At 39.7% G+C, this 26,085-nt stretch overlaps 3 protein-coding genes across 5 annotated transcripts in view; 1 reads left to right on the forward strand and 2 right to left on the reverse strand.

Annotated features, from left to right (window-relative positions):
- Nucleotides 1-845: 845 nt before the first annotated feature.
- On the reverse strand, nucleotides 846-6,283 carry cacybp (calcyclin binding protein). The gene is made up of 6 exons (XM_080777414.1): nucleotides 6,109-6,283; nucleotides 4,802-5,006; nucleotides 4,579-4,675; nucleotides 4,022-4,121; nucleotides 3,516-3,610; nucleotides 846-3,299 (listed from the first exon to the last, which is right to left on the reverse strand). The coding sequence occupies exons 1-6, from the start codon at nucleotides 6,124-6,126 to the stop codon at nucleotides 3,128-3,130; spliced, it is 687 nt and encodes a 228-aa protein (XP_080633540.1). The 5' UTR covers nucleotides 6,127-6,283; the 3' UTR covers nucleotides 846-3,127.
- Nucleotides 6,284-7,231: 948 nt separating this feature from the next.
- On the reverse strand, nucleotides 7,232-18,097 carry LOC308325409 (kinesin-like protein KIF2C; the record flags this gene model as incomplete). Its single annotated transcript, XM_080777896.1, has 18 exons — nucleotides 7,232-7,364; nucleotides 8,221-8,353; nucleotides 8,617-8,685; nucleotides 8,769-8,880; nucleotides 9,697-9,764; nucleotides 10,433-10,543; nucleotides 11,488-11,701; nucleotides 12,141-12,283; nucleotides 13,153-13,244; nucleotides 13,813-13,876; nucleotides 14,012-14,102; nucleotides 14,498-14,660; nucleotides 14,784-14,838; nucleotides 15,190-15,291; nucleotides 15,855-15,952; nucleotides 16,107-16,172; nucleotides 17,351-17,399; nucleotides 17,987-18,097. The coding sequence occupies 18 exons, from the start codon at nucleotides 18,095-18,097 to the stop codon at nucleotides 7,282-7,284; spliced, it is 1,824 nt and encodes a 607-aa protein (XP_080634022.1). The 3' UTR covers nucleotides 7,232-7,281.
- A 2,601-nt stretch (nucleotides 18,098-20,698) lies between these two features.
- The window catches only part of LOC308325742 (receptor activity-modifying protein 1-like), a 179,260-nt gene continuing 173,873 nt past the window's right edge, over nucleotides 20,699-26,085 (forward strand). For 2 of the 3 annotated variants that reach the window (XM_080778408.1, XM_080778407.1), the window contains exon 1: nucleotides 24,717-24,959. In XM_080778408.1, coding sequence (XP_080634534.1) covers nucleotides 24,905-24,959 — 55 coding nt within the window. In that variant the 5' untranslated portion in view covers nucleotides 24,717-24,904. Of the gene's footprint in view, nucleotides 20,947-24,716; nucleotides 24,960-26,085 lie in introns of those variants that run through there. The other variant, XM_080778409.1, reaches the window with a different exon arrangement.

The following is a 26,085-nucleotide window of genomic DNA, read 5'->3' on the forward strand; positions in this document are numbered from 1 at the left end:
ATAATGGGAAGGGGGAAAAAGTTGTCTAAATACAAAACAAGGTTGCCACCTGGTGGAGAAAATAAGACTCGTCATGACAGACTTCATGCACTTTCATATTTTTGTATGTTGTGGTAGTGATTTAAAAGCACACATTTGATTGCAGTTGACTTTACATCACCATACAACCACAACCGTCGTTAAGACTAACAATATCAACAGTTCAACACCAGGCTGCGGCATCAGAGCCTATGGGCCCTCTGGAAACGACTCAAACGAGGGCCTCGGGAGGTTACCGCATCAAGATTTTGTTGGATTAAGTGGGTTCATATACTAATACTAATTAAGACAATTATATTAATACAATACTTTGTGTATACACACACACACACACACACACACACACACACACACACACACACACACACACACACACACACACACACACACACACACACACACTTCTGTTGTTGACTTCATCCTACCTGAAACCTACCAGTATATACAGTACAGGTATAGCTGAATTGACAACATAAAATGAGAAGTTGATTGTGTTCATAATTAGGTTAGATCTGCCATTTCTGAGAAATGGTATGAAATTATTAAAAGCATGACACGTTCTGGCCTGCTTTGATTATTATGGGTACCATTTCTTTGTATGTTGAAGTTATGGGTCTTATCTGCCCTGTGCAATGTTTGTTTACAAAGCTTAAAAGGCAAACTTTGTATGTGTTCCAATGTCAAAAACACTTTTATTTGCATGACAATTAATCAAGTAAAAGGCCATGACAGCCGCAGCATCAGTGCCTGAACATCCTGACTGGGATGGACAATAGGGGAGACACCAAAATGAGACCAGAGGCAAATACAAGAGAGACATGTATTATTACCATGGCAAATGCAAGCTTGTGAGTGGTGGGCGAACGGTAACATAAATACCACCCCAATTATACAACTTCTACATCATTGGAAGGAAAACACATTTGAGAAGAGCTTGACGAAAATAAATAACAAAAAAAAGAAGTGCAACTTGCGTAAATAATATATATATAAAATGCAACAATTATGACAGATTTGGAACATTTCAGACAATTATTTCAGATAATTATGGAATGATAATTAAGGCAGCGAGCAAAAAAACAACTTTGAGACAGAATTAATTTACAAAAAAAAGACCAAAAGTTAGAATATGGAGATAGAAAGTTTCAGCCTGACAACAGTGATATATTAAAACATTGTAACATATTGGGATAACAGTGGATATTCAGACTCTGGACAGCATTGGTAAACACTATTGCACTTTACATCAGACAGGTGGAGAGCGTATGAGCTCCAAATGTCACAGCAATAAAGTTGCAATAAAAAGGTTTTTGCATTAGGTGTCCAATAGTGTGTGAGTGTTTCTTTTGTTTTACGTTTAACCTATTGACCACTACTCCTGGTATACTTTTTCTGCTGAACATTTTCCAAATCATACTGTCGTTTGTTTGATATTTGAAGAAGCCTTTGGATGCCAATCAGATAAGTACAGCATGGAAATCACGAATGCCATATCCACAGGTTTATGCGCTGTTTACTTTACGGTTTCAAATTCAGTTATACCATGGTTAACATTACATCTCCACTATGTAACTATTTTAGTGAGTAAAATATTAATTTAAGTTACCAATCTGTATGGTAAATGTTATACAATATACATAATAACAACAATATAACTAATGCAACTGTGGTGGAGGTATTCGATCTCCCTGCTCTTCTATTGAGAAATGTAGATTTTGTGGTAGGTTATATCTGGTTGAAAAGCTGCCTCTAAGTTAAAATTAAATTTCTCCCCAAGTAAGTACCGGTAGGTGTGCTTTATTAGCTCATTGGTAATGAATCATTTCAACACACGGGAACATAGGTTCAAATCTCAGGTAAGACGATTGGAAGTTACAGATTGTAGCTGTAAAGTTTCATTTCGACTCTACTGTACAGTAGATGATTGTGTCCAACATGAACCCAATCCCAATCAAACATCTAATAATTATATTGGTACAGATATGATTTGGTCCGATAAGGTCTGTCTTTTGGTCCACATTACAGATTAAACATTCTTTCCATTTAACTTTTTCCCCTGAATACACATTTAATTATTGCAAATGTATGATTAGTTTGATGAAGTCAGAAACCCAAAGTACATGCAGACTCAAGATGTCTGGCTGGAGAAGACAATATTTTACTGTCAAGAGTATGAATATTACAATTTTGCACCTTTTGACAAAGGTGTAATTTCGGTTAGCATTGCTTCATTGATATTGCTCGATATAGGAAGAAAGATATTTGCCATGGACTCGAAAAGAAGCTTAATTGATTTACGTTAATGCGCTGTAACCTCATGTCTCACTGGCTGCCTTGATTGTTGCTGTAGTTTGACTAATTAGTAAACTGCCACTGTTCATGTAACTAGTACCAACACATTATTAGTCTGTTTTACGCAACAGGGCCAAAAGGGGCTAACCAGGGCTTACACTTGTAATCAATTCCCTCAATACAGCATTTCTGTGACTTACTCCACATCATTGACATCAGGATTAAACCTTGTATTCTTTTCATATCAACATTTTGTTGTTTGTTCTTTTGGGTGAATTAATGGCCTTCTTTTCCATAAGAGTTGCGCAAAAATAGCGATCTACAAGCTCAGCATGCTTTGCAAATATAGCAACAGCTGGTAGATCGGATATTCTAGCTAAATTGGAAAAGAAGTGACAGTCTAAGTGGTTAAGTCTCTCTGTGGGTTTTATAAATATTTAATCAATGGAAGGCATTATCAAGCTTGGGACTAAATCATAACTACATTGGATCGATTGGAACACAGGTTATTTTTTCCTGAAAAATGTGTAAGGTCAGGATATACAAGGTTTCCACCAAACATCTTTCTACCAACAAACTTCACTCAGTTGGAACTTTGGCCATAGGGAAACAAAAAGAAGAAATCAAAAAAACAACAGAGCTCTTAATATTGTGTCTTATAGTCGTTTCAAATGTAGAACTGGGGGGGTCCCCTTTAACCCTGCTGTTGCAACCTATTGCCATTGTCAAACATTTCTCTACTCTGTCATCATTTGACTTCACTTGCGTTTAGAAGGGATAGATGGAATTGTGCAGTTCAGAAATCCATCATTCCATCCTCTCCTCCTTTAAGTTTCTTTTCCTGGGACTCTGACCAGGCCTTGTTAATGGTCCTCTTCATCTCGTCATCACCCTCTGAGTAAATCTTCTTCAACATAGTCATGAGGCCCTCGCTCGGGTCTGCAGCAGCATCATCCACAGCAGGTTTACTGATGGAGGAGAAAAGAGAGAGGTTAGGGTTGTCTTTGTGCTGTGACTACAGGTTTGCATGCATCGAATGCATTAGTCATTAGTGGATCATTTCAGTCCATTATCTACCACTTAGTCCCCCTAACATACAGCAGTGGTACATCTCAATGTAACCAAGGTGAAATCACTGTCAGAATGTCTGCGCATGTTGACAAATTCATATCTATGAAACTTACTCTTTCTCTTTAGACTGCTTCTCCACCTGTGTTAGACAGTCCCACTTCCTGACCGTCTGCTTCTTGCACATAACCAAGACCATGTCGGTCTTTATCTAATAGGGTAAGAGAATGAAGATTACATGATACAAATAAAATAAAAAAATAAAATAAAATAAGCCTCTACCCACAGGCTGTCAGGCTGCTAAATGAACAACCTGCTATATGTTATATTAGAGTTATTAATATTTATCACATCCGACCTGTGGGAAGAGAAATGCATTTTTTTATCTACGTATGTTCCAATGTTCAATGCCCAAAACTCAATTAAATAATTAAACACAATTATTTGTATGACAATTTATTCGTCAAGTGTAAAATATCATGACACCCCTAAATTTGAATGTAGAATTTTGTAGTACTGCAACTATGATGTAACAGAAGGCTGTAGAACGTTTAAATTGGGCATGTCTGAGGTTATGGGTGAAAACCACAGATTTTGTTTGGGGGATCGGGGGTCCAGTCACCTTTTTGGAGCTGTCCTTTGGATCGATGAGGCCCAGCAGATTGCTCATCGTCATCTGGTGGTTCTTCCCCTCTAGATCCTTCACCAGCAGAGAAAAGGACCTGGTGAGAAGAGTAAGAACAGATAACAACTGCCCTGTCAGACACAATGCAGAAAACCGACGACAGAAATATCAATTGTAATACCCTATGATGTTGATGTCTAAGACGGCTATAACAATTCTACAGAGGAATTACATTTCAACGTTGCTAAATTTGAAAGATGACCTATATTTTACTTTCTATTCTGACTCACTGGCAATAATCTAAATGAAACAGCAAGAGGACTGTGACATTGACATTTGTCAATGTGGCATAATACCTAAATACATTATAAATACATTATGGTAAATGTCAAAATATGTAGTTTGCAGATTTCTTCCCACATCCTAAAATCAAAAGGTGTAATTCCATGAAACTTGGTGGGAAATGGGAATGATCAATAGGTTGCCCATTAATTTATGGATCAAAGGGTGAAAGGTGTTATAAATTGACATACTGTATTAGCACACCACCTTACCTCTCTGTAAAGGTAACGTCCACATTTTCTGAGGGAATATTGTGCACGCCCTTCAACGTAATGTAAACTTTTACATATTTGTCTGACTGGTCCCAGCCTGCAATGAAAATGCACATGTGTAAAGGATGGAATTTGAAATCTCTCATGCACGTCATGCACGAGGCTAAAGTACAGCTACACCTCAACTAACTAGCCAGTGCCCAAGCAGAAAATAGATCAATACCATAGTTGGTGATCTTGACTGTGTATGCTGCTTTTGTAGTCGGGTCGGCCTCTCTTCTGGCCTGTTGCTCCTTCTGTTGCCTTTTGGCTGCGATCTCCTTCTCAAGCTTCTTCTGCTCCTGTCTCAGCAGCTCCTGCACTCTGGTCCTCTCTGCCTTCTCTAGGAGGGTCCCCAGCTCCTGCAGATCTGCTTCCAGCTGGTTGATCTATGAGACCAGGTGTGTGGTGGGGATAAAAAAGATTAATAGTCCAGCAACAAACCATTTTCAGAGAGAGAGAGAGAGAGAGAGAGAGAGAGAGAGAGAGAGAGAGAGAGAGAGAGAGAGAGCAAGAGTATAAGTGATAGGATTAAGGACATTAGAAAAAATAGCAACATTAGTCCCCCCTCCTCCCTTCTATTTTTCTATACTGTTCATGTATTCCCCTTTTTCTAACTGTGGATTTGCTCGTCTTTAAATATTTTGAAGAATTGAAAATGGAAGACAATGATGTAAACAAGTCTTTAGGGCTTTTTCTGGTTTCATCCTCGTGGCAGTTTTTGTATTGACCTGTACCTTCCTTGGACTGTACCCATTCTACATCTATCTGTTAATGTTTTCAAGGTGCTGTTGTTACTGTACACAGTAACAACCGCTAAAGCAAAACAACCAAAGCAAAAGGGCTCCGATATAACCTTAGCTAGTAGTATGGTTAATTGATTCATTGAAAATGTATTGCAGAATTGGTACAGTTCAAGTTAAGTACAGGTCAATAGAAATTCTGCTAAAACCAGAAAAAGCAGACTTGTTTACATGGTTTCTCTATTTTCAATTTATCAGGACATTTAAAGATATACAGTACTATAAAACAAGAATAAAAAATAAATCATATACAGAAATCAAGGGAAACCCTAAGGCTATGGACCAGAGCTAGGCCAGGGAAAACCTAGAGAGAGAGAGAGAGAGTAAGAGTGCTAGCTTCTTAATCTTTACCATCAGTCACATTACAGAGCACATTTCAGATTCTGCAGGATTAATAGCCCTGAAACACTGACTGTCATTAAGTACGAGCGTCATGTGAACCATGGCTACAGTATTAACTACACTCGTGGTTTACAGTGTGTCATTAATAGAACAATGGTTAGGGTATATACTATATACCTACTACGCTAACCTTGCTAACGGACATTAGCTTCAGTTCATTGCCATGAATGAAGTTTCCATGTGAATGCAGCAGCCACGACAGCTAACAAGCAAGCTAACGTCATTTCTGTCTTTCAGACTTTCACAGGCTCGTAAAATGAACAACAAATGTGTATTTACTATTTACCTGTTCGGTTAGGTCCATTATGTAATATATGATTAGGGTTTTTGCTTGCTAAATTACTGAAATGCGAACGTTGTTTAGTTTAACTCATATAGGTAGGTTTATCTGCACTGCAGTGTGTCGGTCGGGTCCTGGTCGGGTCGAGCATAGCACGAGCAGTTCTCGAGGTTGTACCGGCGTTGTTGTTACATCGATAATGTTCCCACCCCTGCTGGTCGTTACTCTTTATGGTTCTGCGCAACCTCGCGTCACCCAGCCATAGTAGTACTTGTGGAAACTTAAGCCTCCCGTTACTTAATATTCACCATAAATTATCCAAATCCAATACCAATAATAAACTTTCCCATTTTATGCTCCTCAGATCCTAGAACTAAGAAAAATTAAAAACTGAAACACTTTACATAATGCATGCCTATTGCCTTTGCCTGATGTTTGTCAGTTATGGGATGCCATTGTACACAATACATTTGAGGGTTACTCTCAAATCATAGTCTCAAATCTACAGGCCATTTGAAATTGTCATCCCTCAATTTTTAAACAGGTGCCATCTACCTACAGACCACCTACTACAAAACCGTATCCATAATATAGTACACACGATTCAGCTGGTTCTATAGTATGGAGTCTGTGCCATGACAGACACATCGGCCAAGTTGCAGATCACTAGTAGCCCATGTAAGTAAGCCCATACAGGGCAGGGGCCCATCTCCTGTTTCTGTAGCATGAGGCAGCTTAATAAACAGAATTAGTTTGGTGTGACCATACCCTACCAAGTTCACAATCAAATCGGCAGTGAGGGACAAAGTAGTCAACCCCAGTCCAATATTTACACAAGTACACTTTTCCTACACATCAGTTGCCATGTTAAGTGGTCAAATGTGTGCAGTTTCATAGCATATCAAGCAAGACTCATTAGAATTAATACAACACTTTAACCAATCTGTAAAATGACAGCCTCATCCTTAGATTAGGGGAAATGAGCCCATAGGCAACTAGGAGCTACTGTACCAGCATCTTGGCAAAATAGCTTTAGGAATCATTTCACAGATATGGGACGACTCCAAAGATAAAGACAAAATTACCCAAGTAGTATGACAAATTACTTTATTACAAAACACATTTAAAACCTCAACATAAAAAACACATTAAACACATTAGAACAACTTCAAACGGAACTCAGCGGCGGCGGGAGCCTGATGGTTTAGGCAGACGTGACACTCGCTCCTCCTCCACAGCAGCCTGCAGAGCCTCCACAGCAGCTACATGGTGACAGAGGAAAACACAATTATAAATCATAATCGTACCTTGATCAACTACAGCATCAAAAGTAGCAGATCTGCAAGCTCGAAACGCAGCACAGACGTGTTGCATGCCGATCTACTACTTTGCCATGTTTTTAAATTTTAATCTTGAAACCGTTGACACATTAGGGGTGCGTTCGGAAATAACGCACCGGAGTGCACTCGCCTATTAGTTTGCATTGCACAGTGCGCCATTTCTGAACGTGCCTCAGGTTTCCACCCGAACAGACACATGTCAGTTTGCTAAAAAATAAAGACTAAACACAAAAAGGTCAAGGCTGAAGGCACAGAAAAATTCAAAGACGAGAAACGATAGCATTCAGTTGATCTTCATGTTGATATGGTGTGATAAAGTTGCTACACCTGCAATCATGTTGTTGGGCAGAAACTAGACCAGTTTAAGACCTAAACTAAAGCCACTGAGTGTTGCGTTACACAAGGCCTTACTAAATGGCCAAACATGTTACCTTCAGGACAAGGTATAAAAAATAAAATAAACTGTTCCAAGGAGCCAATATAGGTCACAAGCTCTACTTTTATAAGACCAACTGACAAAAACAAGCTTATTTAAATGACACGATCACAATGCTATACATACTTTGCTACTTTTGCATGTTCTATGACCAGGCATCAATTCCCCCTCCACCCCAATAAAACAGAAGTTGAAATATGGATACAAGGTTTCCAGACAGCAACGATATGCCCTCACTAGCCTATTCATTAAAATGGCAGTCACCATGGCTTGCTTATGCAATGCTTTTGGTCACAAGAAGTATCATGACACTCAATCTAAAGAGTAATAAATAACTCCAACCTTGCAGACTGCTGGAATATTCTCGCACACGTCTCGAGTAGTCCAGCAGATCAGGGAGGGCAACCGCCACGTCATATGAGATGTGCTTCATTGGTTCAAGAACCTCACTGGCTCTCTGAGACACTTGGAATCTCTGGAAAACAATCAAATCAAGATGCAATTTTATGAACCATATGCATCCCTCTCCTGGACATTGATAACACTGGCAAAAATTGCGTTACGAGAATTGGTAATGGAAAAGAGGGGGCAAAGTATACCCAGGTCACCTAACATAAGTATATAGAATTTAAGTGGCCAAATTCCAATAACGCAGCTATGACTTGAAGCGTCAAACACCAAGCCAGAAACTGTCTCAAAAAGTAACAAGGACATGTTATTAGTCAAGGGAAATTCTACCTCTATCTCGCCCATGACCTTGTCCTCTAGCTCAGTCACCAGGGCGTAGGGGTCAGACTGGACCGAGTCCTGCAGAGGAAAACAATCAAGGTCAGAGACTAGTATGACTTAATATTTCAGTCAGGATATTTGGGAGCCGTGTCCAATCTGACCTCCTCCTCTTCCTCTTCCTCCTCCTCCTCCTCCTCCTCTGATGAGCTGCTGTCTAAGGGTTTTGCTGCCTTGGCGGGTCGCGGGGCCTTGGGACCGTTCAACTCCTTCACCCTAATAGAAATGACAAGAAAACCCAATCAAGAGGTGAATTGTATCTGTATGCATGGCCATTCTGTGTATATGCATGGTAAGGGTCAGGTGTAACGATACATGGTTGATGACAATGATTTAAAATCCACAGTAACAAAGAAATTAAATCAGTGTGAAACGTGTGGATAGTGCAGTTTTCTTTTAACCCATTTAGCTCCCGGATTCAAAGGTACCAGGCACCAGGTCTAAATGGGTTAAGGGAAACATTATGGATATACATAAGTAAACAGTGGTTCTCTGGCATACATGGACATTGTATTTGAAGTAACTAACATATGGACCAACCCACACCTTGACATGAACAAATACACATTTATCGATAGACAAGTGTAGCGATATTGAAAAGTAATTAAACCTTTTCTTAAAATGTCTAAATACAATGCACACGTACTTAGTATTTTGATCAATAATTGATTTATTTGCATTGCAAAATGATTTGATACAAAGTTAAACGATATTTACAATCACATTTGTTGATTGAGAGAATTCTTCAGTGTAAATACCATTTTCTAATTTTACAGAGTCGATTCTATACACGGTACAGAGTAGATTCTATACACAGTAAATACTAAGTGGTAAGTGGAAGAAATGATCTGGAGAATAGTTAACATCATCGAGTTTGCGGTGTACCAATTTCCAGTCGCACTCCGAGTGGACAGAAACTCAAGGTCCAGGGACCCTCAGGGTTTCTAGAAAGGTTCCAAACAGGTCCAGAACCAACTCTGTTAAGTGTACAAATGGGGACCACAGGTGTAGTTTCATGACATAAATTTCTACCTGTCCGCATAGCGCAGCGTATTCATGGTGTAGTCACATGAAGCCATGCCTGGAGCGCACAGTGCGATCTGGCGAGAAGGAGGAAAGGTGCATGTACGTTAATATTCATGGTTAACCAACTGAGCACCAGTCATTTGCATGGTTTTAAAGCATTTTTCATCCGTCAGGTCTTTTTACTCTTCTCCAATCTGTTGGCAGCAAAAATACTCAAATACCAGTGTATATGTAATTTTGTAGGCACTTCCAAGTAGAGAAGTCCTAGGCCAACAGAATTGCTAGCCTATGGTGCTTTATAGAGCCTATACAAAACTTCTAGTCAGGAGACCGGAGTAATTTCTAGTATACATTTTATTGCCGATACTAATCGACAGTCATTTGCAAAAACAAAGTGGCTCAGATTCCTTTTTGTCTGCGTATAATACAAATAAGTCTGTTTTTGCAAATGGATTTCCAATTTCTATAAATAACAAAGTAGGAACTAACAAAGTGACAGATAATTTTTTTTCCGAGTAAACTGCAGTATGAGAAATGGTGCATCAGTCATGACTTTTGCAAAATTATTTCTTTAACACGTCACATGTTGTAGTCGTGCATGTTATTACTGAAGGAAGGTTGCCTTTTGATTGACTGACATGCACCTAAATATTTAGAACTCATTGCTTTTATTTAATTGATTTATTCCGAAACACACTGGATGCCAGTAGGCATTTTAATGGTTCCATGTTTGTATACATACCATGCAGGTCCTGGACTTCTCACCGATGAAGGAGTCTCTGAGTACCTTAGTCAAGGTGCTCAGTCTGAACGGCACATGGTCCCCGTTCCTCCCCAAGGAGCGAATGCATTCCTGTGGGAGTGAGAGAAACACTTTATTCATTAAAAGCCCAGACTACAAATTACTGGAGAAACATTTTGAAGTGCATTTTAGAATTCAGTCCATTTTGCAGCTCATGGATTTGTGTAATATCCAATCACTGCCTCTAGATGTCACTAAAGGACCTCTGAGATGTCAGCTTAGATGTCAATAAAGGACCTGAGATATGTCAGCTTAGATGTCACTAAAGGACCTCTGACATATGTCAGCTTTAACTCAGCATCTAAAACAGTAAGGTGGCAAGAAAGAACTTCTGGGAACTCAGAGAGCAAGTCATGTACTGTACTTTCCAAGTGCATTTTTGATGCCATACCTTCGTACCGAAGTAAAATAGGGTTGGCTAGTTAGGTTATAAATAACATTCATGTTAACTAAAGCAGATTAATAGAGTAGTAAAATAATAATAAGTAAAATATTCATATCATTTCCAAAACCGTCACTGCTCAGTCAGCATTCAAACTCTGTAACAAAGCAGCAGATATACACACTCGCAATGTGGTTTAGATGCTTGTGTGATGTTGTAGTCGAGCGTTTAAATAAAATGTTAAAATATAGAGATAAGGTTTCTGCCCTTTCCTTCCCCACTGCAACTTCAGAGACAGTGTGCAGCCAGTCTTAATACCATAGACATAAAAGGTAGACGCCCTTTCTGGCTCTGGAGCGCATGTGCTCAAGGGAGGGCAAAACTTTCCCAAGATTCCTTGCGAAGCATGAGCATGCATCACAGAGCGCATGTTCGGGTCTGATAAGACCAGGAAAAAATGCGCTGTGATTGGCTAGAATGTGTGGTAGTGTGACGCAACGTGCCTTCCACACTACCATGTACTTCCTGCCCCAGTGTAAATTCTTCCGCCCCTCCAACGAACTGCAGCGGCCAATGAGGCCGCTGCAGTTCGTTTTATATCTATGGTTAATACCTTCAGGGCCAGCAGGCTGCGGTTGATCTCATTGGTTTCCACCATTGTGGCACGGTCGTTGCTGCTGACGTCCGAGCCGCGCTCGTTCCCAGCCAGGTCGATCAGAGAGAACTTTCCGTGCAAGGTCCTGGCGCGGTCGTTGCATCGCAGGACAATCTGGAGGATGGCGTGGGAGCGGGACGAGTTGGCATTCGCAGACGTCTGGCCAGACGTCCTATAGGAGTGACAGAAGAGAACAGTCAGTAGAACAGAGAGTGTGTCGGCTTAGCTTTTAACCATTATTTTTGTAACTTTAGAGGTTGAGAAATGGCTATTTTGGAGAAGAAAAATAATAATAATCGGGAAAATGTGCTAATATTCTGGGGGGAAAAGAATAATCACAGTGAATATTGTTAACTCAAATATTTGCTTCTGGGGTGACTGAACATATTTTCAGATGGGGGTCTGCAGATAATTCTGTTGGTCCTTGACATGAAAAGGTTTGAGCATCAGTGCACCACCTATCCGGTCAGGATTTGAAAGACATTTTGTAGAATCTGGTCTCAGGTCTTCATGGGTTAAAAATGGAAGTAGATTGGCTTGTAGATCTGCCATTTTTGAAAACGAAGACTTCACAAACATGGGTGACATTGTTCAGCATTAATATACTGTACCTGCAAGCACTGCCAACTTCTATAATCTTGATGACGTCCTCCGCTGCAGAGACATCCACTTCCTGCAGGCCGACCACCTGAACCTGCTGCCGATCATCCTCCAGAACACGCAGTTGGGTCTTGTCGTTCAATAAATCATAGACCTGAAATGACAAAACACTTTGTCATGTTGTTGGTTCATTTGGTCCACACAGCCCACCAATGGCCTTGTTGAATGCTTTATTCCGATTGGTCAATCGGTGAATTCAGCGGTCTGTTATTTCTGATAACATACTCTAATACAGACCGATGCCTAATCAAACCCTCGGAGCACCAGCTGCGCCCTGCTGATTTACTGCCGTTTCCAACATGACAGCCATGTAAATGCACACAATGTCATTTGCAGCTAAACATTGCTCTCAAAAATGTCTGAAAATATTCGAGCGAGAAATAGACGAAGCAGTAGCGAAAATATATTGCATTTGATCAACTCACTTCCTCGTTTTCCGATAGGGCTCCAGCCCTGCAGCTGGGCAGGGAGTTCCAGCCAGATATTAACGCTTAGCCACTTCAATCTGCTATGTCATTATAGACACTATAAGTGTTTTTAATACAACTTTTCTAAAAACAGATAACTGTAAAAGCCAAGGGGTATCGACTATTTTCCCCCCTCCACACAAGTCCATAATGATGTAGGACTTCAGGACCATTCCAGCCATGTTCCATCCCTCTTTATAATTAGGGGTGCACGATTATGAAAGATATGATCCAATCTTGATTTGCAGAGTCATATCTGCCGATATTATCCAGAGGAACACAATGGACACAAACCTAGGCCCTAGGGGCTTGGCCCAAAGACTATCTGTTTTCACAACTGAATGAATTTTTACTTGGATTTTACATCAAATTTGGTTAGGCTTTTGTTCTAGACTAGAGATACTAGAAATCAGATACGAAGATTAGGTTGAAAATGTAAGTGATCGCTACACATTTGGGTACAACAGCACATGTTTATTAGATTCAGTTTTCATACCTTGCCATTGTAGATCTCAAAGAAGGAGACGCATGGACAGAGAGCCAAGTGGGCATACCTCCGGCTGGTAATTAGGCTGAACACATCGTGGGCTGTGTAAGGGACAAAAAAAATGTGCAAGTTGACCCATTTCTGCCCCATATAGCAGATCTATAAGCTCACAGCGCAATGTGAACGGTCAGCGATCTTCAGCTAAAATAATCAGATTTTCAGTGAAGCTAGGGAACCCCGTAATATACAGGATTAAGTGGTTTAACTAGCCTAGTGGGGGTCACATGAATGAAAGCAATAATAAAATCTAATTACTGAAAGATGTTGCTAGGTCCAAGTCCTAGTGTGATTGGTTTGTGAATTAGCAGTTTCATAAACAATTAGCATAATTATGTTTTGTTAGCCTGCCATAGCCAACCAGTTTAAGAAATCGAAGATTGAGGCTTTAACCTTTGCTTACATATCTGAGCTCAATAGAATTTTCTGGAACATTGACGTTGCATTTATTGCAAGTTTTAATCCAAAATAATTAACCAGCAATGAGCCATCTACAAGCATACAATGTGTGGTGCCGCAATGCATTTTATGCTTGACGGAGACCTTTAATCCATGAGGTAGCCATTTTTAAGACATAGTTTTTTGTATGGAAATTGTATGAGTATGGCTTACCTGCCAAGGCATAGATGCCTTTAGTGCTGTTCTGGCGCTTCCCAGAGAAGTCACCTCCCATGGTCTGAAAATAAGTAAAGTGACATACCATAAGCACATGGTACATTTTAACTACTGCATTAGTAGGCTCAAAGATTCAACCCATAGTGCATCAAATGTGGATCATGTGTTCTCCGGCACTATGAACAGACACACTTACATGGGTCTTTCCACTGCCCGTTTGTCCATACGCAAAGCAAGTTGCCATGGCACCATCAAAGATCGACTGGACCAGGGGTTTGGCTGTGAACCTATGGGGGGGGGGGGGAATAATTAATCCTGTCCTTTTAACCACTTCTGCTGAATGTTGGCCCAGAACAGGGATGCCATGTTTCCAGTGGTTAATTGCAATCTAAAAACCAATGACGTGTAGGGAAATGGGTCCCACAAAGTCACAATACCTGAGCATAGAGATGGGAACTGCTAACTGCTAAGATCTAAAGGCCTCGTCTGGTGTTCTAAACAGTGGCATTTCAAACTGAGAGGTAATTCAGACCAATGAAAGTTATCTGCAACATTCTGCTCAAAAACATATGCCGTCATATGGAGCATGAGTTGGTCTTTTGTTTAAAAATAAATAATTTGGGCTGTATAGCACGTTGGGGTTTGAGAAGCACTGGAGTAAAGAAATAGGCCATCGGATTACCTGTAGACCATGTCATTGGTGGCGTTCTCATCGAAGGAGTAATCAAAATGAAACTCCTGATTCTCCAGGTACTTTGTGAGGTCCACCTTGGTCTTGGTTTCATGGACCAGCACAGTTCCATTGCCGGGCACAGACACTACATCAATCTCCCTTCGAGCCAGTTCTGGGAACATGACAGATCAGGGAAAATAAATAAAGCTGTCTACTAAATGTAATTCCATGTAAAACTGATTACAGGTTTCGATAACATGTTTCTTCTTTAAACATTGTTGAATGGCCCGCTTACCTTTATTGTTAAACGGCCGCTTGCGGATGCACACGCATAACTTTTGATCTTCCACCTGTACAAAGAAATTAAGATCAGAATTGAGAAACTGAGATCAGCGATAAGCCATCAAAGATGTGCCAAGCTGACATACTAGGTCGTACTGTAGGTAGGGCTACAAAATATGGAAAATAATCCATTACAATTCAGGTTATGTTTTTTTCTTCTTTTAGACCCAGTCACGCAGTCGCACACCTGGGTTCCATGTGAGCAGCAAACCGGACCATATCATCACAATATTCAATACAGTTAATGCACGCTTCCCAATATCTTGCAGCCCTAATAAGTACAGCTCCCATTAGTGATTCTGGGTGAATGCTACAATCACCCATATACACGTTACAAAATAATAAAGTTAACATCTTACTTCATCCATAGGTTGGGGAGGGTTCATGTCCAGGGTCTCTCTGAACTCCTCGATCATGTCATAAAACTTCTGGTGGGGCCGGGACTGGGAGACCTCTCCAAACTGCAGGAAACAAATGGGAATTAAACCAAAGGACAAATGGAGTCTACCAGCACGCCTCAGCCTAAATCTGCCAGTCCAGTGAGTGACAATAGCAGGGACAACAGTTGCAGAAGGCATAGACACTGGACCAGCTACTTTCACCTGCAACTACTGTGGTTAAATAAAAATATACAAAACAGTTGACTGCAACCATGTCTACATAATATACAAACCAACTTCCATAATCGTTTGCCTTTGCATACGCCTGTAAGGCCATTATGGCTAGGGCAAGTGCATGAACATAGTTGACGTAATTGTTTATTTTGCTACTGAATGGCTGGACAATGGAAATTAAGAGTTTACAATACATAGTACGCAGTCGCACAGTACACACATTTATTTATGATGTATCTATCTTCTCTATTATTAAGGTTATTGTAGTGGTCAATTTGAATTGGGGAGGGGAGGGGGTCATGAGACATGCCGAAGCATTTCCGGGGGTCCCCGGGACAAAACGTTGAGAACCCCTGCCTTAGACGATTAACTGGATTCCCTTGACACAATTACTAGGCAATTTGTCTCACCTTCCCCCTCTTCATTGGAGCATCAGGGGGCTTCGCAACACCAGACATCCTTTTATTGGGCTTGATTTTATCCTTTGGAGCCATGGATGGTCTTGGGCCTGTATACAGAATATGCAACATTACGGTCAGTAAAAGAAAACAAAAAACAAGTCTAGTCCTTTGCTAAGAAACATTTTCTTGTAACACATGGTTCATTGTCAGTTGTAGTTCAGCTAGTTGACAGAGAATATGATTCCACCCCCCAATCCTGACCTTTGACCATGTTGTTTACAATGTCCTGGGCTTCTTCGTTCTCCTTCCTCACCTTTTTGGTGGCCACTAAGGAGAGAGAGATAAGAGTTAGTTATAAATATACAGATGCATGCATGTTAGTCTTATGTAGCCAGATCAGGGGGTGAAGTGAATACCAACCAGTTCCAGTTGAGGGGAGGGCAGAGTTTAGAGGAGTTGGCTCTACGAATGTCGGTTGAAGTGGAGCCACAAACATGCACGTTTGCCTTGTCCTGGAAGCCCTGGAAACTAAAGAAGTGAAATGTAAGTCAAACAGCAACCCGAGTTGTGATAGCAATGATTGAACTTTACTTTTACACAATGTGGAAAAGGAGATTATTTCAAAGTAAACTAAAGCATGCACTTGGGGAGAGAAACAAAGACTTGGGGTTTCTGAGCCACACAGCAAAAGCAGTTTGCAAAAGACAACTGCAAAGGTGCTGAAACGGCAGTCTACAGCAAGTGTCATCAGAATTTCAGAGCTCCATCACAGATTTAACAGTCTGGTTAAATCGGCAGGGCTGCCCTTAAAGACTGACATGCACCCCCACCGAAAAGTGAAAGGCTATGCTCAGCAGGTATTAAAATCATCTACAAGACTGAAAGGAAAAGCATATTAAATCCCATTTGGTGATTATTACTTTATCAATTGAATGCAGCATTTCATGGGGTTGCCTATAAGGGAACATGCATAAAGTCATTGCATAGTCAGATGTGATTAACTGTTTTCACATTAAATTTAAAACATCTAAACAAAATGTATTAAAATTAGCTTATGGCCAACTCTGGCTAATTTACATTTGCAAAATGACATGTTGATTAATGTGCATTGTCCTCGTTAAATCATTTAAAAATCTACACATGTCCCATGTGATGGTACAATACATTCCTTTCCTAATAGGCTTGCATAAAACCATTAAATTACGATTTCATTTCACCCCCTTAACCTGTTCAGATATGATCATCAGCTACACAATGACTTTACAGGCAATATAATCCCAAAACACCCGTTCATGACCTTATGGAGAATAAGTGATTGTGATTATCAGCTTTACAAAGAGAAACATGTATAGCATGCCAACCTGTCTGTTCAGCCACAACGGCTGCTGGAACAGTGGCTTTCGTTTAAAAAAAAAAGAAAGAAATTGTTGGGAGAAAACAGTCAATATATACAAATGCCAAAAATGGATGTGAATCAGAAGTGTAGTGAAAACCAATTTACATACCAGTTGGAGGAGAAGGAATTCTGGACGAGCGCAGGCGGCTAAGGTATTTCTGCAAATGGAAAGAAAAGAGACAGGTGTACAGTTATCATGACAGACATGACACCATGAGCTCATGCAACAAGCCATATCACTCATGGACAACTTCATCCATATAGTGGTCCTCATTAATGCTCATGATAAGTTTCTACTCTGCGTTTCATAGGAGCGATTTACCAGACCACCATTAGGCAGTTTTTTCCCCCAGCAAACAATTTCAATGTTATAGATTAAGTACAATGGATTCCATTACAGCATGCCAACTTTCCAGTAATAGAAAGCATGGAGTTCCTATTAGATTAGATTAATCATCGATTATGTCACTGGTAAGCAGGTTTTTTACGTGTCTAGTCCTCCGAGACACAAAATGATTATGAACATTAGCAAGGCCCAATTATATGAAGCTCACACCCATGCATGCAGTTTCATCTCCGGTTACAGACTCACTATGTGGATATTCCAAAAGGGGGAGGGGGGAGAACAATCAGTACAAACAAGGCTAGGGGAAATCTCCACTCTCCAGTGCAGGCCACCAATCGGTTTCACTTTAAGGGAAAAGCCAAATAAGCTTGATTGCATGGAAACCTTGTTCACACTTGCCTTGTCCATGCATGGAGTCTCTTTCACAACCAAAGAGGTGAGGTGAGGCAGCAGCTCCTTGTTGTGGGCATTCAGGTCTTCAAAATCCACCTGTACACCACAGATGAACATGGGTAGAGGTTAGGCAGGGTTTCTGTGAAACATTTGTCAACCAAGGGTGAATACTTGTTGACCTGGCCGACTTAACAAATCCATAAACACCAGCTTTGACACTTGCCTCCTTCCTTTTGATTGCATTCCCCTCTGTCCACTCAACCATAACCGCACCTTTGGCTTCGTCCACGGACTTCACCACTGAAGAATGAACTCTGCCTAGTTGCATATAGATTCATGAAATGGGTATGAACATACATTTCATACATTCGTTTAAAAAAAAAATGTATCAGAGAACTGGATCACTCACTACAACATAGAGTTATCAATGGCAATGATATTACAGTAGACCCAAAATCAGGGATATGTTCTTTAATGTCATATTCAATCATTGTTGGCCATGTCTTCAGTCCTTTTGTCCCTGGCTTATGCAAGTCTGTCATATACCCAAAGCCCTTTCAATAAACTCATACAAATCATGCCCCTATTAAAAATACACAGCTCAACCAGGGCATACTTGGACCATTACTAAAAAGAAATGTCTGAATTATGCTCTTACAATTTATATGCACGCAGAAATAGTCATACGGCAAGTAAGCTCTGGCTAAGATATAAGTGCATTTTTAATAGGGGCAGTGGTTTGCATGTATATTATTAATTGAACTTGCTCTGGTCCATAGCCTACAGTTGAAGTTCTCCTACGCGACCCCAATTGAATTGTTGATTGAGATAATCAGCTTCAGGTGTGAGACGTACTTGGGAAAGGGCTGAATACAAATAGCCGCTAGTACAGAGGAAGGCATAGCTGAAACATTTGCTGAGTGAACAGTTGAAGTTAAGTTGAAAATAGGATAAATACTTATCCCATTTAAAAAAACCTTCCCACAATTACACAAAAAGACTAGTTAGCATTAACTGCAATGATTATGGGAATATAGAGCAAAGAAATGACATGGACTGACCATCGCTCCTGCTTATGTTCACAGTCTGGCCGAGCAGACTCCCAACAATATGTGCCTCCATTTCTTCGAGGTAAGTAGTTATGCCTGCGCCGAAAACAATGTAAAGTAACAAACAGTCGTTAGCCGAACATGACTTTTTGCGAAATTTCAATGAACAACACTTTAGCCACTTAGCAGGGCCTTTATCCCGATCGACTTATCGGAATAAGCATGAACTCCTCCTGCCAAAGTTCTCCACGTCGCAGTGGAGTGCCGAGAGAACAAAATCTAGTGGTGCCTCGAATAAACTACACACCGCAGGCAAATTATTGCATTTGTCTAAACAACTGGCCATCTAAATAACATTAACATTTGGTCAAGAAATAACAACAGCATTGGATTACCGTACTTACCACTAAAAAGAAGACTAATCGAGCGGACAACAAAAACACACCACTGTTTGCCTTCGTTTGAATCAAACCGTTGTCCGGATTGAGAACGGCTGATGATTGGCTGCGTTCTTCTTCTTTGGCATTTTATCAGAATTTGGAACACGTGATTGGCATAGAGTATTAGTGATTGGTCGAATGACAGGAAGTTGTCATGATCAGACTGATGACGATTGGCGTTTGGTTTGACTTGGGCAAATTCAATCAATATAATGATTGATTACTTTATTAACAGTTTGCAGAAAAAAAGCACAGGAATTTTAAACCCAAGAAAGCCTACGGCTTGCTTCTATCCATTGGGGTATATGATATATGTATGAATATGATATTCAATTTGAAATTAGGCTATGTTACGTTATTAATTAATGATAAAGACACTGTTGGTTTATTGTATAAAAGCATTATTCAACCTGTTCTGTTATACTGCTCCGCATGCTTCTACAACATATACTGTCCATGCTTAACAGAAACAAACTTTCTACATACTGTGAAATAAGATTTTCGATCAATTAATCAATCGGTGTGTAAATGTGTGAGGATTTTATGCTGGAACAGAAGATGGCAGTAAAGCGCCATAGTTGAAACAGAACCGATTCTTGTCCAATGTAAAGGCCATGCACTACACTGAACATTAAAGAATTATATATTAGCCTATTTATTTTTATTTATTTTACAAAGAAACATAATGAGTGTTGTAGGCTGTAGAGTCTACACAGCCTACAACACTCATTATGTTTCTTTGTAAAATAAATAAAACTGGCTAGACTCTAGCCAGTTGCCTAAACTGGATGGTAAACATCCAGGTGGACTCTGTCAGTGTGGACAGGTGGAGACGTTACAGCATGCCTTGGTCTCGTTTGAGAATTACAGAAATGAGAGACAGCATGTTTGAGGAATCGGCAGACCAGGGCCTCGAGGTATTCTCTTTTAATATTTTACGCCAGAGGCAAACTTCCAGAATGTTGGAAGAACTGACAGTCTTGAACTTTCTCCACTCTACTGTTCCAGTGTTCTGTATTCGAAAGTGTATGGTAAAATAGTAAACCCATCGCCTGTGGAGGGCAGCATTGCACTTGTCAGTGTACAGAGGAAAAAAGAAGAAAATAAGTTTCCAAACCACTGCTTACATGGCCCCGCCCTTAGAGTATAGGCCCCGCCCCACCTGCTCCTCCCCATCATCTCAGCATTGTTGACATTGCTCAGACAGTCACAACACAGACGCACGCAGTCTGACATTTTATTTATTGTACGTAGTTCAAAAGTGTAGCCACAGGATGCTGTGCATCGACGAAAACGCCGCCGGAACAATGTCAGGCACCAAGACGAAGAGAAAAACTACACTAAGGAAAAGAGAGTTAGACGCAGCTCGTTCTAAATCGAGAGTGAATCTGGGCATGGCGTTCAGCCGCTGGCGTGCTATGAAGACCAGGCTGGATATGAGGAGCGACGAGCACTTGGGCTTTTTTCTGTTGGACAGGTAGGTCTAGCTCAGGTTATTCACCCTGCAAAAATGTCGGGGTCATTATAGCCTAACTAATGTAGCCTCACGCTCCTACGACAGTATACCTTGGAATGGCTGTGCCATCATGTTATGTTTTTGCTAGCCCCACAAGCAGAACCCAAATGGTACTGAAGTTTCTGACATTTTGTAGAAATCCAAATTTCATAAAAGCTTTTTGTAGGGTTCCGAGAGGGGCTATGTTATTGCATGCATTTCACACACAGCCATAAAATCACAACATCAACAACTTGGTGTCAGCTATTACCTATTGTCATCTAATTTGACATAACATAATAAATCCATAGCTTAGCTGTGGGAAAGTATGCCTGGGAGCAGGATGGGTGTGTCCAAGATGCAGATATCAATATCCCTAGTAGTACAGACTATATATAATCTGTGATCCCAATACAAGTATTAGTGATTAATGATAATCAAATATCGATCCACCTTAAAAAGTGAAAGGAATTGTCCCATTCCTTTTATGCACGTTGAAGATGAGTCAGTCAGTGTTTTAAAGGCTGAGATTGTTGATTATAATTATGTAGGTTATTCTGTTTTATTAAAGTGTTTATATTAGGGATTGTCCCATTCCTTTTATGCACTTTGAAGATGAGTCAGTCAGTGTTTTAAAGGCTGAGATTGTTGATTATAATGTAGGTTATTCTGTTTTATTAAAGTGTTTAGATTAGGGTTTGTATATTAATTTTAAATTGTATTGTCATATCTTTGTTCATTTAGACGAGAGAAATGCAGTAAAATAGTGAAACAAGGCGAACTAGGTAACTTTTACTTTTAACTAAATGTTAATATATAATATTATATAATATGATGTTTTGCATTTTTCCCCTCTATCAACCACTATACAACTATGGGTGTTTTCCTGGATTTGTTCCACTGTTTATGTTGGCATTCATACCAAGAGAATGTGATCCATGAGAATCTTGTAGAAAAGTTGAGGGATTTTACTAAACGCATCCTTCTACCCCAATGGAAAGGGGGTACACAAGCACATGGCCGTTTATCAGTTTGGCTTCTCCTACCGCACCAGCACACATCTCTCCATGTGTGCAAAAAAAAAAACTGCATGCCACACAGGACTTCTAATGCACTACATTGCAGTCCTGCAACTGCCATATTTACTGTACAAAATAAATATTGCTTTTGCGTGCCTGTTATTGCGCAACCTTTCGCTGTGATGCAAATTACATCACCATTTCCACAATCACTGACCAGTCTATGGGCTCAGATCCATGCCAATATTATCTGTGTGTTCGTAAAAGAAAATGCGTAAAAAAACAATCCGTAAAAGAAAAATGCGTAAAAAAACAATCCGTAAAAGAAAAATGCGTAAAAAAACAATCTGTAAAAGAAAAATGCGTAAAAAAACAATCTGTAAAAGAAAAATGCGTAAAAGTTACAGATGCTTTTTTTGGTTCCCCAGTGATATCACTGCCAAAATTCACATGACGGCTGAGAGCCAATCACTTACGAACAGAAAAAAAACCAACCTAAATTACGAATGCTTTTTTTGGTTCCCCAGTGATATCACTGCCAAAAATCACATGACGGCTGAGAGCCAATCACGTGAGGCCTTTTCCTCTACCCAATCAAAAAGCTCCATAAGTCTGCCTGGCAACTGAGGTTGCCATGTTTGTCTGGGGCTACGTTATAAGTATAAGTATAAGTTTATGAGTTACAAGTTTAGCTATATTATATCCATATCTTGTCTTAAAACAACCACTCAATGGCATTATTGACTAATTCATTATTTTATGATATATATATATATATATATATATATATATATATATATATATGATATATGATAGCAGCCTCATCATACTATCATCATCATCACATCATCATATCATATCATATCATATCATATCATATCATATCATCATATACTATATATATATATATATATATATATATATATATATATATATATATATATATATATATACTATAATTAGTGAATCACTGCCTGCACCAATCGCTCCCACTTTTCACACTGGGGGGCAATATCGCACAACGGGCAAGGGCTAGTATAAAATAGTAATACATAACTTAAAAATATATATTTAATCTGGGACTGGGCTTTCCTGTCTATAGGTTTAGCTATATATTCATAATATCTTGAATTAAAACAACCAGTCAATTACACAAATTCGTTATTTTAGTAGCCTAAAATAAATAAAATAAATTCAGCTATATATCCAATATATATTAATATTAAAACAATCGGCAAATAGGCTATATCCTAATTTCTGCACACAGGCATCATTATTTTCGTTCTGACGATTAAGTAAGGCATTGTATAATTTCACCACAGGGAGACGCTGTACGTCTTGCTCACTGTCTCATGCACACACCACCCGCACCCCCCCCCCCCCTGCCTGAAACAGGATGTGACGTTCTCCCTCAGCTGCTGTCGGTTTGTGTAGCCTAATTTGTTTGTTCCAAGCCACTCTATGGGGAGAAGCCTTTAGCCGCGAGCGAGCATGGTTCCTGACTAGATAGGTGAAGACTTCTTCTTCTTTGGCGATTTTTATCATACTAGATTGGAACGCCCATAAACGTCACATCCTGTTTCAGGCAGGGGGGGGGGGGTGCGGGTGGTGTGTGCATGAGACAGTGAGCAAGACGTACAGCGTCTCCCTGTGGTGAAATTATACAATGCCTTACTTAATCGTCAGAACGAAAATAATGATGCCTGTGTGCAGAAATTAGGATATAGCCTATTTGCCGATTGTTTTAATATCATATGGATATTGGATATATAGCTGAATTTATTTTATTTATTTTAGGCTACTAAAATAACGAATTTGTGTAATTGACTGGTTGTTTTAATTCAAGATATTATGGATATATAGCTAAACCTATAGACAGGAAAGCCCAGTCCCAGATTAAATATATATTTTTAAGTTATGTATTACTATTTTATACTAGCCCTTGCCCGTTGTGCGATATTGCCCCCCATGTGAAAAGTGGGAGCGATTGGTGCAGGCAGTGATTCACTAATTATAGTATATATATATATATATATATAGTATATGATATGATGATATGATATGATATGATATGATATGATATGATATGATATGATGATGTGATGATGATGATAGTATGATGAGGCTGCTATCATATATCATATATATATATATATATATATATCATATATATATCATTATAAAATAATGAATTAGTCAATAATGCCATTGAGTGGTTGTTTTAAGACAAGATATGGATATAATATAGCTAAACTTGTAACTCATAAACTTATACTTATACTTATAACGTAGCCCCAGACAAACATGGCAACCTCAGTTGCCAGGCAGACTTATGGAGCTTTTTGATTGGGTAGAGGAAAAGGCCTCACGTGATTGGCTCTCAGCCGTCATGTGATTTTTGGCAGTGATATCACTGGGGAACCAAAAAAAGCATTCGTAATTTAGGTTGGTTTTTTTTCTGTTCGTAAGTGATTGGCTCTCAGCCGTCATGTGAATTTTGGCAGTGATATCACTGGGGAACCAAAAAAAGCATCTGTAACTTTTACGCATTTTTCTTTTACAGATTGTTTTTTTACGCATTTTTCTTTTACAGATTGTTTTTTTACGCATTTTTCTTTTACGGATTGTTTTTTTACGCATTTTTCTTTTACGGATTGTTTTTTTACGCATTTTTCTTTTACGGATTGTTTTTTTACGCATTTTCTTTTACGAACTCCGGCATGCCAGACTGGACGACATGTTCTACCGCGGGACTTTTATATGATCCTTCCTTTTATTGAGTGATATTATGTGGTCGAGTGGGAGAATGAGTCTGGAATAGTGCAGCAGCTCCGCAGGGACAACCGGAGCACTCATATAGACTCATAGACTCATAGCCTATAGCCTACTACGCGTAAAAGTTGTCCAGTTTGTTGACCGTGATGGCTTTGGAGTGCACGTCGCTCGTGAAAGTGGGGCTTGTTTTGTTTGTTGCAGGTAAGCCATCATACGAGTGATTCTTGAGATTGTATTCAGTCAGTGGTATTAAAATGACCAAATGAGTGCATTGTGTTGGCTAGAGACTAGGCTACATGTGAAACGAAATGCCCCGCTGGCCGCTGCCCATGCCCTGTATGCGAATAAAGAATGTTACAGTAAACACAAATCAAACCTGTGACGCGCGCGGGCTTGTGCGCACGAGAGAAACTTACCTACTGTATACTACACACAGTCATCGATCAACATATAGGCTACAAACGTTCATAACTTGGTTTCAGATATATACATTATCATGAACAAACGTCCATAATTAAGCAACAAGTTGACGTTTTGGTCTCTATATCCCCTCTTCATCACCTTTATTTCATGGCAGGGACCCCCAGAATTATTATAATTTGAGAGAACCATGCACAGCATGTAGCTCTATTAACATGCAACCAAGTGTGAGAATTAGAATGATGTTCTAATGTTTTAGTATGAGCTCTGAATGATTGACGATGAGCTGGTATACTGCTCTTCCAATGTGGAATGCCCTGACTCCCATATCCATTCAAACATGCATTACCAGTAACACTGGTTTGTTTCTAAATGTACCTGAATAACCATGAGGAGGCCAAAATGGCAGGTACATTTTCCCCATCTCTTTACATAATAGTGTTAATGTAATGTTGATGTCTGATGATGACATGTATAATTGAATTGTGTTTTGTTGTTTGTATCCTATGTTGATGAATTGAATACATATAGGTAGGTAGGTACTAGGCAGGTAGGTAGGTGGGTGGGTACTGGTACGAGGCAGGTAGGTAGGTAGGTATATAGGCCTACTTTATTCAGCCCAGAGGGGAAATTAAGGTGTTACAGCAGCTCTGATAGACATCAATAAAAACACATTATAACACAGAAACAAGTGCTGTTTACATTCCTGACTAATAAAGTAGGCTATTCAATCATTCAATCAATCAAAATGAACAAATAAATGAATGCCTTCAATAAAACTAAGTTTATCCCTCGGATATATAGATGAGATCATTGCCAAAGCGTGGTTATAGTGTCTCCGTTATCTATATTTTAAAATCCACCATCACTAAACAAATCCATCCTGTCTGAATGAGCTTCCCAATAT

Source organism: Protomyctophum bolini (assembly GCF_963924005.1).
Source record: "Protomyctophum bolini genome assembly, chromosome: 12".
NCBI classification, from domain to species: domain Eukaryota; kingdom Metazoa; phylum Chordata; class Actinopteri; order Myctophiformes; family Myctophidae; genus Protomyctophum; species Protomyctophum bolini.